A 15,616-nucleotide genomic window follows, 5' to 3' on the forward strand; every position below is an offset into this window, starting at 1 on the left:
CCATATAATAGTTAGTTGTTGTTGTGATAAATTGCAGGGATGGGTGTTTAGGCACAAATTCTAAACACAAAGGGGAAAAAACACCCTTTTCTTCCTATCGCTGAAAGAAATAGAAATCATTCATTACACTGCCAACGGCTTCTCAGTTGGCCAGAAACTAACTTTGGTGCCCCTAAAGCCTTAGTGATGTTGTGTACAGTACTGAAATATTCTGTTAGATTTTAATCCAACAAGAAATGTATACTGTTAGCAATTTGTTAAAACGGATTGCAAATGCTTGGTGTATACAGCATCAAGCCCTTGAATTTAAGCCTGTTCAAGTACTTAAAAAAAAATTTAAAAATCTGGAATCTAAGGGACTGGTTTATTACTGATTATGCTTTTATCAATGTGCCTATCTGGTGGGGTTTTTTTCTGTGTTACCTGAAGGTACAGTAACAGTGCTTTGTAAACGTTTGCACTTTTCTCCCTCTAGCTCAGTGATGCTTTTGAAAGGAATGTTTTCATCTTTCTCTTTTTTCTTTTGCCTTTTTTTTGTTTTGATTTTGGCAGGGGAATGGGTGTTTGAAAACAGTGCAGATTTTCTCAAATGTGATTCTTATGGTGACTGAACTTCCCAGCCATTTTTTTACTTTCTTGGTATTTTAATATAATATTCCATTATAATTTTTTCAAATTTTTACAAATGTTTCTGTGGAACCGTGATGATAACTCTGTAGTCTACCTAAAGGACAGCAGAATGTCCCACCTCCCAGTCTGGAGGTGAATTGAGGATGCTGGAGCTGCTGGAGAGGAAATTTCTATGAGCTTGCTTTTTTTTTTTTTTCTTTTTTTCCTGAGATCGGGGAAGAGAAAGGTTTGTGGTAATGCCTTGGATATAAAACCTTCTTGACTGTGTTCCAGTACCCTGAGAGATGTGACAAGTAACCCTCGGGTGAAAGGGTGCAGTAAGTGGAGTTTGGTGCATGCCCAAGAGCTTACATTTTTTCTTGACCGCAGAACTAGCTGTGGCTGCTGGTATAGGCGGTAGCGTCTGCCACTGTGGTGCTCCTGCCTGTGGGAAGAGTAGGGGATCAGGGGCCCAGCTGGCCGCTTGATTCACTTTTGTACCGAAATCGTGTTGTTTGCTGCCTTGGGAGTAAGTGCTCTGACTGTCCTTACTCCTGAAATTCTTGTGGTCTTTTAATTGTCTCCTGGAGACATTTATTCTCACTCACTGCTTTGTATCGCTATTATTTCTTGTCCTTTGACTTAATACTTGTCACTTCAAACTTTAAAAAGAAGGGCCAAAACCAAGGAACTCAGTGTAAATTACAACACTGTTAGCAGGTGAAGTGGGACACACCTCCTATACAGAAGGTACATCGACAGATCCAACGGTGCCCTGTTTTCATGGGAAGATGTGTTCAGAGCATCTAGGCTGAGCTCTCTTATATGGCAGGCATATTCCTGTATAGGATCCCTCTCTTCCTCTAAGAGTGGATGGCCTTTCAGCGTGAAATATCACCCAGTGTTTATTTTTATGCCCTTTGAATGTTTTGTGGAGGCTTTGTTTAGTTTCCCTTCATAATTTTTAATAGGAAGTCTTTGAAGTTGGGTTGTGGCTGAAAAATCTTATTGGCAGCCTGACCATTCATTGTTGACTCCTATCTTTTTTTGATTGTGCATCTATAAAAATCTGGAAGGGAGTGTGTTCAGAGAAGCTATGAAGCAATGTATATTTCTGGAAAGGGGAAATAAGCTTGCAATTATTCTCAGCCATTATTTGTCATGTGAAAAATGTTACATGCTAATGGCTGCAGATGGTTTACACAAAAACTATGTACACCCTGAAAGCCCTCTTCGTTAGAAGCTATGGTTTTCTGTCATACATTATGCTAGAACGGAAAAGGTTTTTTCTCCCTGCAGCTATGTATTACCCTTGTTTTCTGTTGCTAGCACAGACCTTGTTAATATGCATCTGGCAATGGTTAAAATTTTCTCCATCAGTGACTTCACATTTATCCATCTAGAGCAAGGATTCTCCTAAGTTTAAAAAGGTAAGGACATCAGTATGCAGGGGGCTTTAGTGGAAGGCACTATGTTTAGTAAGGCAGATCTGAAGGAAGCACAGAGTTAAGGTTGTGGTCTAATATTTTTGTGCTCTTGTTGAAGTTCAGAAACAACTTTTATGTTAAAACATATTTATGTGTGCATAGGCATATTGTACCTCTGTGCATGTGTGTGATTGTAGACACAGTGATTGCTTTGTACTGTGGAATAGTAAAACAACCCTATAATGTGCCTATGTATTTTGTTTTATCAATCAAAAATAGTACAGCCATCTGTAAAGTGTTACTTTGAATTACAATTTATACAGTAAAAATGATAAAAGGATGCATTCGGTATGAATTAGTCTGTTTAAATAATGCAAACTGAAGAAGGGAGGTTGAGAGGGTAAGAACAGAAGTTGGAGTTCAGAGCTCCTAATATAAGGGGGAGTGATCAGGAAAGATTTCCATGGACTGGTTTGGTCTTAAGATTTCACATAAATGGAGCAAACAAATCTACATGCACGGATGCAGCTGGGTAACTATGCTCGTGATTTTTTGTTTCTTAATTGTCACAGCCATTGGCATTAGGTTTGCGTTATTCTTCTTCGGTGACACTCTATTTTCGTACCATGAGTGGACACCTCCTGTAGATACCCTGGTAGTTGTGAGAATCTTGTGGAAGGCTCTGTGCAAATTTCAGACTGCAATTAACTTTTCTGTATGTTGTTTTAGATGCTGATATCTGAGTACAGTCAGCTTTGTTCAAAGCCATGGTTTTCTTTTGCCTGCTTTTTCATGCTTTTGTGGGGGCACCCGTGTTGTCTGCAGTACTTGGTGTTGTGTTATAAAATGGGCATGTTGCTCCTGACAATAGGGCTGTAACACTAGGAAGGTGACTTGGCTTGATAGTTAACTGTCTGGCTAAAACTCATCATGAGACAGCAATATGTGGCCTGCTAAAACTGCTTGCGTGTTCATATACTTTAGGGGGGAAAAAAGCAGTTTTGAAGAATAAGCCTTTATTGGTTTGGCAGAATGATTTTATCAGAGCACTAGAGAAGAGTCAGGATAATGGAATGAGTTGAACTAATCTAACTGCTCTGGAATAGCCCAGCTGCTACAATTTTGCATCTGATTATTTTAAACTAGGAGATTTTACAATTTCCTTTGAGGCAATAACAATAACAGTTTATGCAGAGAGCCGACACTTACCTTGTCTTTCTCTTACTCCACAGGTGCCTGGCACACTGCACCTATTGATTGCAGGATTTGTGCTGTGGTCCATTTATTGAAGATGTGAAGTAACATCGAGTCTGAGATTGAACTTACTGACAGACTGGAGGAAATCTTAGTCCTTGTGATGCACATGGACATGCTGAATTATAAGTAATTCTAGCTTCTTTTCCCTTCCCCTCCCTTCCCCTCACTCAGCTATCTCAGGGTTCATAGAGATTTCAATGGTTCGCGTGCCTGTAAGTTTGGAATAGAAGTGACCAAAAATGGGGGACCAGCAATTGTATAAAACTAACCATACTGCCAACAGCAATGAGAACTTGTACTACCAACAACACCAAATGAACTCCCTTCCATCTCTAAATCATAGCTATGGGACGTCTGTTATGGATGCTCCTCAGGCGTCCCCTCTCTCCCCCCAGTTTTCCCAAGATTCAAGAGAGAGCATAGCTTTGCCTGTAGGTTCAAAAAGTCTTGGGTCAGTGGATACATCTAGACAAACCAGTTGGACGCATTCTGGCTCAGGAAACCATGTCCCAGTGAGGAACAATTTGAATACTCAAAGCGCAATGTGGAGCCCCCTCGGGCAGGGGGAGTCCCACGACGGATACCAATATTCTTACTCTCAAACCAGTGAAAATCGATCGCAAAAAATTACCAGTGGGGTCCTGCATAAATTGGACTCCTTTACGCAAGTGTTTGCTAACCAAAATCTGAGAATTCAAGTCAACAACATGGCTCAGGTTTTGCACACTGAGGCTTCGATGGCGGATAATTCTGGTGACAGTGCGCTCAGGCAGCTGCTGTCTCAGAAGCCAGCAGTTGAGCAACAGCCTGTAACTTCCAGTGTACAGAGATATCAACCCGTGCCACAGCAAGCACACCAGAATTTTGCAAGCGCACAGCAAAAGCAACAAATGCAAGTCATGCAGCACCAACAGTTGTACTACGACTACCAGCAGCATTTATCGCAAATGCAGATGCATTCTGCGTTTCAGCAAGGACAGACGCATGTTCAACAGATGCAGCCCCAGCAGCTCTTACCGCCACAGATGCAGCACTTGCAGCAGACTCAGTACTACGCTCAGCCGCAGCAGGGACATCAGCGGCTCTCGATACAGGAGATCCAGCAGCAACAGCCAACTCGGCAGCAGCAGCAGCGGCAGTGTCCAATGCAAATAGCTCAGTATTACCAAACGCAACCTGTCATGCAGCAGTTACAGCAACAGCAGCAACAGATGCAATTGCCGCTTCCTGCGTATCACAGGGAACCCGATCCAAAGACTATGCATGAACCACACCAGTACCCTCAGGATCCAAGTCACCCTGTACAGCTTATCCAGTTGGGAGCAGTGCCTCAGTATTGCTACCAGGATCCACACGAACAGTACAGGCACTTGTACTCGCAGAGCTTACTGCAGCAGCAAGATCCACAGAAGCAATACCCGAGTGAGAGCAGGGCGCTGTCTCTGAACTCCCACGTTGGCCTCACTCCACCAGAGACCACGGAGGATCCCACACGACAGGAGGCTAATTCTGTAGGTAATGCTGGCCCTCACCGAACTCTTTTGCCACCCTCAGGAGTTCATCTGAACAACAAAAGCTCTCAGCAAGATTCTCCCAGTGCCGCCTGGCCTCAGGTAGGTAATATTTTAGGTCCCTGCTCCGCCAAACTTGTTTTGCAGAAGAGCAGGAAGGTGTGGAAGCGAAATGGCTGCAGGAGAGCTGGGAGGTTGGGATGTGAGTGGTGGGCGTCACTGGGATGGTTTGGGGAATTGCGTTAACAGACTTCTCCTGTCTACATCACTGAGTTGGCTTCGGGCCAGGCTGGCGGCAGCACAGAGCTGCTGCTGCTGCGGGGCTGTTGCTCCCCTCACAAGAGGCGTTGGGAAGTTCTGCCTCAGTTACTGGGGAGGAGGGACCCGGTTACAACAAAAGCGCTCTTGCTCATTTTTCAGCACCCGGGGGCTCGATTGTGTGGGAAGAGTTAGTTAACTCCCTGGTTCTAAAAGTTAATACTTCTGGGTCAGAGCGAAGACTTCAAACAGCAAGTGGGTGTAAGAAAACTTGTGCTAGCCATGCTCACAGAGGCTCTGATTTGGTAGAGACTTGTAAGGCTCTCAGCTCAGAGGCTTTTAATAGTAGTGAAATCATATGCAAAAGGCAGACAGAATGCTGTGAGTACCTTCATTTATGCATTAATATTTCCTGAAAAATTATTTTCTCTTTTTTCCCCGCTTCCCCTCTCCTCCTTTGATAGCAGGTGCAACTGTCAGATGGCAGACTGCAGCCGCTGTCCCCAGAACAAAGGTATTTTTGAAAGATATTTTGTTTGTCTTTTTAATTTAAGTATGAGAAATACAAAGGAGTGCTGCAGTTTAGAGGGAGGAGAGTGCACTCTGGGTAGGTCGTAGATGTTGCTCTTCTGGAAACGTCTTTGGTTTTGTGCTATGTGAATTTAAGTTTGTGTGATTTCCACCCTTCCCTGCCAGCAATAAGATCAAATACATGCTTTGTCTTTCAAAAAAAAAAAAAAAATAGCAAGAGGGAAAAGAGAAAAAAGAACCAAAGCAAAAGCAGGGGAGCAGTTTGCTCTCAGTGTTGTGTTTGTAAGAGAAGGGATGATGTGTCGTTTGGATTTGTACCTTTGGCAGCAGGGATCTTCTGTTTTTCTTTCAGTCTCACGTCTGAAGGAGTGAGGTGTCTGCCATAGTATGGGTATTATGTCCAAGTACTTATTAACTGCTGTTATGAGTGGGGAGATGCAGGTCTGTCATGATAGGTCTCATGGGTTCTCAGATTTTTCCATACTAAGGGCCATGTTTTGGTGGGCGTGTCCTACAGAAAACTTTGCTTCTCCCCATCTCGGGAGCAGCTGATCCAGGTTATTGCCCACATATTCCACAGCACTCACCCCGTGCTTACTTGTGGCTTCATAACCATCTAGCTGTAAAGTTTTATTGTCTTCCTTGACTAAAAAAAGTCCTGTGCAACAAAGGGAATATGCCAAACTAATGTCTCCTCTTCTGTTCCATGCTAAAAAAATGAAAATAAAAATAGTGGCCAGAACAGAGAAACACTTCCTGAGAGAGCTGATGCGAAGAACAAGCTAATGTGTTCAATATGCTTGAAGGAGTTTAAGAGTTTGCCTGCTCTAAATGGTCACATGAGGTCACACGGAGGAGTTAGAGCATCTCCTAACTTCAAACAGGTAGCAGTTCGTTGTACTTCAGTATTGGATGCTCTCCTTTCTGTGTTGTTGTTTGCTTGCTTTGCCATGCTTTGCTTTGCTGTCAAAACTTGTTCTTCTCAGCACTGTTTTGTGACACCCTGCATATGTAGAAATACACATAATTCTGCTAGTTGGTAGGCCAGAAGTCTTGCTTTAAAGTCAGAGGCAGTGGTGGAGGACAGAGCAGCGTTTGTCCCTCTTAGTTCCTCTGCATGTTACAAAAACACCCTACAAAGCCATGTCAGGAGCATCTAAATTTTTCCCCCTCTCATGTTTGTTTATTGTATTAGAAATATCAGGAACATGAAGTTTTCCTTATTTTCATTTGGACTACTTGGATGACTAAGGGATGTTTATTGGAAGCCTTCCCAGGCTTTAATTGAAGGAGCAGAATTGTTGAATCTTTGACAGCTTTCTTCCCAAGTGTTTTAGTTCTATAGGTATCAACAAATACCACACCAAAAATGTGGGTTTGAATTGTTCTGCCTAAAAATAAACTGTCCAATCAGTCAGTCTTTCTCTGTCCTGATATTTTAGAAACTCTGCCTTCCTGTGGTATTCCCCGTTAGGACAAAGAGCTACCAGAGTTACACCATCTGTGTCTTTGTTTTTAGGTGGGTGATGGGGAATTCTGTCATTGTAGTGATAAAAAGGGCATGTGTGTATCTCCTCTCCTGTGAGTTATCTTGTAAAGATGCTTAATGTGGTTATTTATCACTGAGGCCGAATCCTATGTAGGAGTCATAAGTAACTTGTCGACTTCATCCAAGCCAAATAAGAGTCCAAGAAGCAGCACTGTTGTGTGTTTTGTAACCCTGGCCACTTCTTTTCAGCCACGGTGCATACATTGTGTAGTGTATCGATCCAGCAGTAGCCCTCCCTTGCTCGGGCTGAAAGCCTTTAATTGTCTGTACAGGATGAAGGAGAGAAACCACCACAGCAGCCGCTGCCTAAAGAGGTGGATAGCCTCGCGCCCATCGTCATGCCAGTGTCTGTCCCTGTAAAGCTTCTGTCACCTGAGCCCAGCACGCAGCCCTCTGCCAGCACTGCCACAGTCAAAGACAAGCCTGCCAACTCTGTGTCAGATGATGAGATGCCCGTTCTTGTGAAGATGACTTACTCTCCACCGTGCAGTCCAAAAGTGGCCAACCCCTGCTCATCCTCTGTGAGTGCTGCGTTTCTTGCCACTAACTGTGCTGTGCTTGTTAAATCCCTTTGCTTATAGTGCTGGTACTCTCTAAAACATCCATCCTTTGGAATATCTTCCAGAATCTTAATGATACCTAATAAGCAAAAAAGGCCTGTAACATCATAGCATTTCTTCCTCAGTCATTTGAAAATCTTAATTTTGTCTTTGCTGGTGAATCATGGCCTCAGTTGAAAATAAATCATTTGAAACTGGAATGCGATATTCTTTTATGCCACTAGAACAAAGGGATTTAGTATCTTTTTACTGTTTTTGTTTTCCTTTTCAGGCTGCTTTGTTTTTATGTTATTGCTTAAATTCAGCAGTTTTCTTTCTTCCTGTTTTTTTAAAGTCAGATGTATGTGCTTCTCATTTCAGCCGAAGATAGGAGAGCACTGTGCAGTGCTTACAGTGCGTGCTCTAAGCCAATATGAAGCTTGCCGACTCAGAGTTTTGCAATGAAGTCATTTTTCCCTTTCTCTCTACATGCATCAGATCTAAGGGTTAATTGCTGAGAATTCTGATACAGGAAAAATAGCTATGCTTAGTGCTTGCATTTCGCTCCTAAAACTGAAATTGTCAGGCAGCACGAGGAGTTGATGAGTACTTGAATGAGATGTGAGAATGCTCTCTGTTGTTTTCCTGATAGTGCTGGAGCAAGCAGTATTTATTTTGCATTCCAGTGTAGGGATACATGCTGCTTGTTCCTTCACATCCATGCTTGCAGACTGCGCCATGATAAGAGATTACAGGGAAGTATAAGTACTGTATGGTATTATCTGTATAATGCAGAGAAGTACTCTTGTGATTAATTTTTCCCCCCCTTTTCCTCGTGAGGCTGATGGCCAAACGAGGGGACAGCATATACCATCATGGATGACTCCTTATAATATTTGTGTATTTATCGCCCCCCTCCTGACCCTTCACTCAGACATACATAATAATTTTAGATATATGTAAGATCTTATACCATCTTCCTTTCAGACAGAGGGTTTTACACATAAACTTCCACTTTACTGTGAAAGCCAGCATCTCACAATACTTAGCTTGTAACTCAGAAATACAATTTTTCTTTTCTATTTCTAGTTTCTGGAGAGAAAAGGGACAGTCTTTTCTGAATCCTTGAGCTCTGAGTGAGAGATCTTCTCTAGAGACATCAGAGTAGGTGGCTTGGGCTTGTGTATTTCTGCAACGTATGTAAAGTGACTGTGATTAAATCTGCCAGTGTTTGTCTAAATGCGCATTCATTCACTCAAAATTATGCTTGCAGTCTTGTTATTGCCCAAGCAAACGAAACTCGCGCAGTTTCCTCTCTGGATCCAATCTATTATATAAGCAGTAGAATTGGAAATGTTCAAAGATCAAAAGATCTGCAGTTTCCTCTTCTGTGAAAAGATTGTGCCATTGGAGACTTTTTTTTCTTTAACACCAAAGAACTGGAGCTGTGTTGCATTTATTTGCACTGTGCTTTGAGCCGTCCAGAAAAGCTCCCATAAAGCTCACGGAATCAGTAAAATCTAACAGCAGAAGGAAACTAAATATTCGGCAAGGCTGCAGGACAGTGAGCTGAAGCTAGCAGTCAAGTGAGGTCCATCAGGATCTACCCAGAGTGCATCTATCAAGATGCAGCAGCAGGGTGCCCAGGGGTGCATTCAGTCTTGGATAAAGGGAATCAGTTCCTGGAGCTTCAGGAAATTATTGGGGTGATTCTGCATTGAGAGCCCATGGACATCACAATCTCCTTTAATATTCAATGAGATTGTTTTTGAAAGTAGTGTTGGCCTAACCACACTGAGGCTAAGGTATACTGTAGGTGAAGCAGCCTAGGAGATGGAGGTGTATGTGACTTCTAAGATGTTGTCTTGGTTCGTTAGTTTGCTTTACACTAGTGAGAAATGAGTACCAGCTCTTTCGCATTTAAAGAGCAGAACAAAACGATCCATTAATTAAAGACTTGGATCTGGCCTTCTGGGGTTTTTTGGGTTTTTTTTTTAGGTTTCGGTTTGTTTTTTTTCCTTGAGTTTAGGGTTTTTTCCCCTTTCTTCTTTTTAAACCCTAAATGTTCACCATCATGATGGACTATGCCTGTGGTTATAGGTAACCCTCACCCTTTCACAGTTCTGAATGTCCATTATCAACAAAATTCTCTGTAAAGCTGCATTTTTTCCTGAAAAAGGAAAACTCTTCCAAAACTTAATTTTTTTCTTGAGAGAAAAAATGTCAACAGCTGTTGGAGAGGATGCAGCCATGATCTAACAGAGAGGACAGGACCTCTGTAATCAAAAACATTTCCACAAGCTGGAACGTATTAACATAAGGGATAAAGAGTGACAGTGGTAATGCTCCTTTAACATGATTTTTATTGGGTGAATGTGATTCTCAAGAACCACCCATGGTGTAAAGATGTATGTTGTCTAAACATACATTGTAGTAATTTACTTTATGTAGTAGTAGGCGATGCAGACATTCTGGAGTAACCCTATCTGTCAGAAATTTTCTTCCACTTTCCAAGTTTATCCTAAAGAGGATCTACGATCTGAACTCCTGAAAGCGGTGTATTTAGTACTGTGATCATCCACCAGTTTCTGTGTTTTCTTAAAGCACAACCTCATAATCTGTTTCTTCCCGCCTCATCCCAATCCCCCAGAAATCCAGATTCCAGGTTTGCACAAATTGTGCCTTCTGCTTCTGTGGACTCTAGGTATTTATTGTTAAATAATTTTTAACATTCAAATTCTAGAATTCTAGGCATGTTACATTGTGTCAGTTGCCCAAATGGTCATCTCCTACCCTTTTTCCTCCAAGGAAGGAGGAGAGAGTGAAGTTCAAGATTTGTTGCAGCTGGACTGTACTCATGCTGATGGGAATGTAGTGATAAGAGGCAAAGAATTTGAATTTATTACATTTTTCTTCCTTTCCTGCTGCTGAGTACTGCAGTAATTTCACTGAGCTCATGTGTCCTTCCTAGTCAAACAAAATAAATGCATTGGAAAACATCTCGTATAAAGTTTCTAATAAACTGTGACTTGGGTAATGAGGTAACTCCCAACAGCCTGTGTGTGTTCAGTGCAAGTGGAAGTGCCCAGGGTGTTCGGGTGGAGCTGAAGAAGGGTGTGGGAGACTCATGGCCTGGGAGGGCCCATCCCTGCACCTTCAAAAGCTGGCAGCAGCCTCTCCATGTCTGTGCCTGTGGCTCAGCCCTACCTTGACCCAGAGGCCTTGCTGAGGGAGGTGAGGGTAATTTGACCCGGATTCCTCACTCCTCTGAGGCTTCTGTGTAGCACCAGATACTGTACTGATCAGGCTTATTATGGTGGTACCTGAATAACTGCCTGATCGTAACAGGTTTTTTTTGTGGCTGTTGCCCTAAGCTATACAGAATTGCATTCAAACCACTTTTAAGCATGCCTAAATACTAAAGTTCTGTGTGTTTTGCTTTAGGAAATTAGCAAAAAACCTCATCAAAGTTCTGTAAAATTGGAAGAAAACTTCAAACCATTGCAGGACAAGAAGAAGTATCGGCACAGACCTGAACCTCTCTTCATACCTCCTCCTTCCTTCAACTTCAGCATGTCCCACTCCGGTGCCACCCTGTACCAGAGTCAGCTTCGCTCTCCCCGTGTCCTCGGAGATCATCTGCTAGACCGGACACATGAGCTGCCCCCCTACACTCCACCACCAATGCTTAGTCCAGTTCGGCAAGGGTCTGGTCTCTTCAGCAGTGTTATCACGTCATCTCATAGCACCTCGCATACTCAGCTGCCACTTACTCCACTGACACCTACTCCACGGGTGCTCCTGTGCCGGTCTAGTAAGTAGTACATCTACAGAGTGGCAGTACATAGTAAATACCACTGTCCTCTCTTCTGGTGTTACCACATCAGTGATTTTTACACGTGCTCACATGCGCGGCTGGTTCTGCTACTTCACAGGAAAGATCCGTCTTTATCAGGGTTTTTGCCTGGGATTTTGCAGAAGTGGTGTTAAAGCATAAAGTGGATAGAAGAGCCTAACCGGCGAGTAAGGCTGTGATCTTTCAATGTGGTCTTCCTCAAGAGGGGAACACCATGCCTCTCATTACATCTGGGCCTTCTGAAGTGGAGGGAAAATACCTTGTTTGAGATGTGGGGTTAATTTTCAGTAGTTGTTGTTCAGTGCTTCACAAGAAAAGGTGTCTAACCATACATGATCAGGGCAGTAGAAACCTCTGCAAGTTAGGATACTTCTGTTAACTATAACAATTTAGACTGTTTCAGTCTAAATATTGATAAAGGGTAATTTTTACTTAATGCACTGGAGTAGTGTTGATGTTAACAGGGAGGTGGCAATGCAGCCTGGGAGGTGGAGCATCAGCAGCGATACGGTTGTTACCAAAATACCCTTTTAAACTCAAAATCCGATCTCTGTTTCAGATAGTATTGATGGAAGTGTCATTCCAGTGACGCCTGGGCCTGGAGAACAGACTGTTGAACCGTAAGAAAAACAGTATTGTTTTTGTCACTGTTTTTATAGCCTGGCTCCAGCCTAGAGTGTGTGGCCTGAAGTGTTTTGAACTGGGCAGGTAGTGTTCAACTGCCTGAAATCATGTTGGGCTGGATGTGTTTAAGGTTGTTCTGAGTGGTGGCTGAGGACATTGGGAGCCAAGTGGCTGTGAGAGATGTAGTGGCTCAAAAATGCTAGGAGAGGTTTGGTGGGAGCCACTGAAGGTGGAAAAAAAGAGTTAGTGATGGCTGGGAAAAGGGCCATGCAGAGAACATACGCTGATGCAGTACTCTTGCTTATATATAAGTATTAACTGTGGAGCTTTGGAGAGGTGTTACCTGGTAAGTTCCCCAGGGCAGCCTGCAAATAGGATTGTCCCTCAGCAGTAATGTCTCTTTCTGCTCCCTGCTGAAGAGTGCTGTTCTCTGTGGAACACAAAATTACTGTTTCCACCATCTAGACTCTTTGCTAGTCAGCACGCGTATAAGTTAGCTGGGGTTGTCCATCAGGTGTAATGTCTCAGTATTGTTTAAATTGTGTATTGAAATTTAGGGTTCCCCCCAAGAGATCTGATCTCTCTAATATTCAAAGAAGTTATCCCACGGAGAGTAAAGCATTGCGTAAAGATATCTGACACAATTTCCTGCCACTCCAGTGTAATAAAAGTTTTGTTGGAAACAAAATGACCACTAATGTGACTTCCGTTTTTTCTACACGTTGTGTAGTTGAATTCTTATTTATTTATTTATTTGTCTCTATAGACGAATCAATATTGGGTCCAGGTTCCAGGCTGATATTCCTGAGCTGCGGGACAGATTGCTGATGGAGAAAGATGTGCATAAGGCTACTTTGGTTTGGAAACCATGGCCAGAACTGGAAAACAAAGTCTTCCAACAAAGAGGTACAATGATGTGCCACTTTAGAAGTTCTTACATCACCCTGTGTCTGTTGAGGAAATTCACATTGATTTCTCATGTGTATACTGTACAAAATGTTCAAGAGATTATTATTTACTGAGAATGCAGAGCAAGAGACCAGAACTGCATGTTACAGATTCAGAGTACCAACTTCATGTAGTGACACTTACAGTGAAGTCTGGATGAACTGTTTCCTGGTAGTCAAGGGGGAAAGATTGTTGCTGGGAAGTGGTTTTTTGGGTACTGAACTGCCTGGTAAGGGCAGAAATCACAGAGGAGAGGCAGCTGATGGCTCCTGGGCCTGTCCTGTGACCATAACTGAGAGGAAATGTGATGGGCTCAGTGGCTTCTACCAGGCCTAAGCAGAGTTTGTTCCTGCTTCCAGCATGGTTCATTTCTGTTTCTCTACCCTGGCTGGAGTTTTCTTGGCACAGCAACATCACTGGCCTGTGCACGCCACTGCCTCACAGCCAGATCTCTGCCTCTGGCTCTCCAGTGGCCTGTCCCATCCCAAAGATGCACTCTGCAAATCCCATCACATTCCCTCCTTGGTGAGTGATGCTAAAACCGGGAGATGAGGTGCTGGGGAGGGAGATTACGAAAGCTGTTGCGCTGAACTACATTGTCTTTGAGTGGCATTATAGAATCCTTCGCTCTGAATGTTTGACTGACAGGCTACTGTATTAGCAGTAAAACTTTGACTTGTTTCTGACAGTGGAAGACCTTTTAAATATGAGCTGTTCCAGTGTGTTACCTGGTGGAGGAACTAACTCGGAATACGCTTTGCACTCTCTCTTTGAGGCGAAAGGAGATATTATGGTAAGATAAGAAGCTGAAAGGGGAGACGTGATCCTCTTCAGATAAATTAGCATGCTTTATTAAATGGATTTAGATATGGTTATATAAAAAGAGATTTCTGATTGATTAGCAGTGGTGCTTTAAACATCCTGCAACATTTTTGGGGAATGACTTTTCCCTTTCATTCTTCAATAAATTTAAATTTCAAAGCAGTGCCTCTCTGAAGGCTTACTGTATATTTCATATAGATAAGATTACTTAGTTTATGGCCTTGGGGCTTTGAATGTCTCCCAGTGCTTGTTCCAGCCCTGATATTTCACAAGCTTTATATTTGGTCACAGAGAGCTTAGTCCTCCTCGAGCCCTTATAAAAACCCTTTTTTGTAGCAACAATCACATCCACTTATTTGTTCAGAACTGTGAGGTAATTGCACACAGTTCTCACATAAATAATACATTTCAAATATTTGCATTAGTTTAGTGATGGGAATGTTATTAACTAGGGCAAAACATACATTTTTCCCAGTGTTAGGGAAACAAACAGCCCTGCATCAATTCCTGGAAAGCCAATTTAAAACAAAATGCAACAGAACACAGGGCTGGAATAAATTTCACAGAAATGTCTAATACAGTGTTTTTTAGCTTGCATCCCAGTTTCCTTCAGCTCTGTTAGCTGTGTCTGAGGGGTCTGAGACAGGTGACTGAACTTACTGTCAGGATGTGAAATTTGCTATTCAACAGGGTCTGCATTGTCATGGGTAAAATTTTAGGGATCCACGAATCATCTGTCTCTCTGATCCAAAGGAGGATTAACTATACTTGCTGTCACTCCTGACAGATGTTGACCTAAACTGATATGCTAAAAGACTTAACGCTATAAATATTAATGCTATCAAACCAAGCATTAAATGTTAGTATTAATTAGCACTATCAAATCAGACACTATAAACGTATTTGTATGTGGCAAGCAGAAGGGAGGGAAGAGCTGGAAGTTGCTAAGTAATAGCCATGTTAGTGCTAATTAAGGCAGGACAGGTGTGCATTAGGTGCTCTTCTGTGAGGTACAGTGTTAATGGGCCTAGGAGTAATTTGATGTGATTTTGTGCGACAGAAAAGAAAAAAAAGATAAAATTAATTCATATCCTTGTACCAAATAGTCCCCTAAATGCAGTTGTATGCAGCAGCTGACTGCATTTGCTAATTCTGGTTTTCCCTGCTTCTTCATTTAGGTTGCTCTTGAGAAGCTGCTATTGAGAAAGCCAGTGAGATTGAAGTGTCATCCTTTGGCAAATTACCACTACGCTGGTAGGTTTGCTTGCAATCTCTGTATCTGCTGGTTTGTTTATAGAGTCCACGGCTGGCATCCCAGGCTGGAGCATGGGATCACGCTGCACTCTCTGCTGTCTGCTGCAGGGATGGCAGCCTCTAGTAGAGAGGTGATGCGGACAAGGCCGAGTGGTACTTCCAGAGCCCTTTGGTACAAGATTGGCAGTTTTTCGCGTGACCGACAGTGTACAGAAACTTTGCATCCATGTTGCTATGTAGGGTTCTACAGATTTAAAACGGCCTTGAGTAATTTTTTTCCTCTTTTAGACTAAATCTTAATTTGTTAATTTTCTTTTAAAATCGCTGCTATTCATAGATTATAATTTACAAGCAGTAAGGTCTTCATTTTCTGGTATGTAAATGTCTGCCGTCATGCCTGCCTCTTCTGAGGTGATGGTGCATAATAAATG

At 42.6% G+C, this 15,616-nt stretch overlaps 1 protein-coding gene across 7 annotated transcripts in view; it reads left to right on the forward strand.

Annotated features, from left to right (window-relative positions):
* Nucleotides 1-15,616, forward strand: part of TRERF1 (transcriptional regulating factor 1) — a 103,473-nt gene that overhangs the window by 79,702 nt on the left and 8,155 nt on the right. For 4 of the 7 annotated variants that reach the window (XM_075412920.1, XM_075412922.1, XM_075412921.1 and 1 more), the window contains 9 exons: nt 3,269-4,906; nt 5,527-5,576; nt 6,327-6,477; nt 7,415-7,663; nt 11,126-11,495; nt 12,097-12,157; nt 12,928-13,067; nt 13,799-13,902; nt 15,110-15,185. In XM_075412920.1, coding sequence (XP_075269035.1) covers nt 3,533-4,906; nt 5,527-5,576; nt 6,327-6,477; nt 7,415-7,663; nt 11,126-11,495; nt 12,097-12,157; nt 12,928-13,067; nt 13,799-13,902; nt 15,110-15,185 — 2,575 coding nt within the window. In that variant the 5' untranslated portion in view covers nt 3,269-3,532. The remainder of the gene's footprint in view (nt 1-3,268; nt 4,907-5,526; nt 5,577-6,326; nt 6,478-7,414; nt 7,664-11,125; nt 11,496-12,096; nt 12,158-12,927; nt 13,068-13,798; nt 13,903-15,109; nt 15,186-15,616) is intronic. The other 3 variants (XM_075412923.1, XM_075412924.1, XM_075412925.1) reach the window with 3 other exon arrangements.

This window comes from Opisthocomus hoazin, chromosome 2 (assembly GCF_030867145.1).
Source record: "Opisthocomus hoazin isolate bOpiHoa1 chromosome 2, bOpiHoa1.hap1, whole genome shotgun sequence".
NCBI lineage: Eukaryota > Metazoa > Chordata > Aves > Opisthocomiformes > Opisthocomidae > Opisthocomus > Opisthocomus hoazin.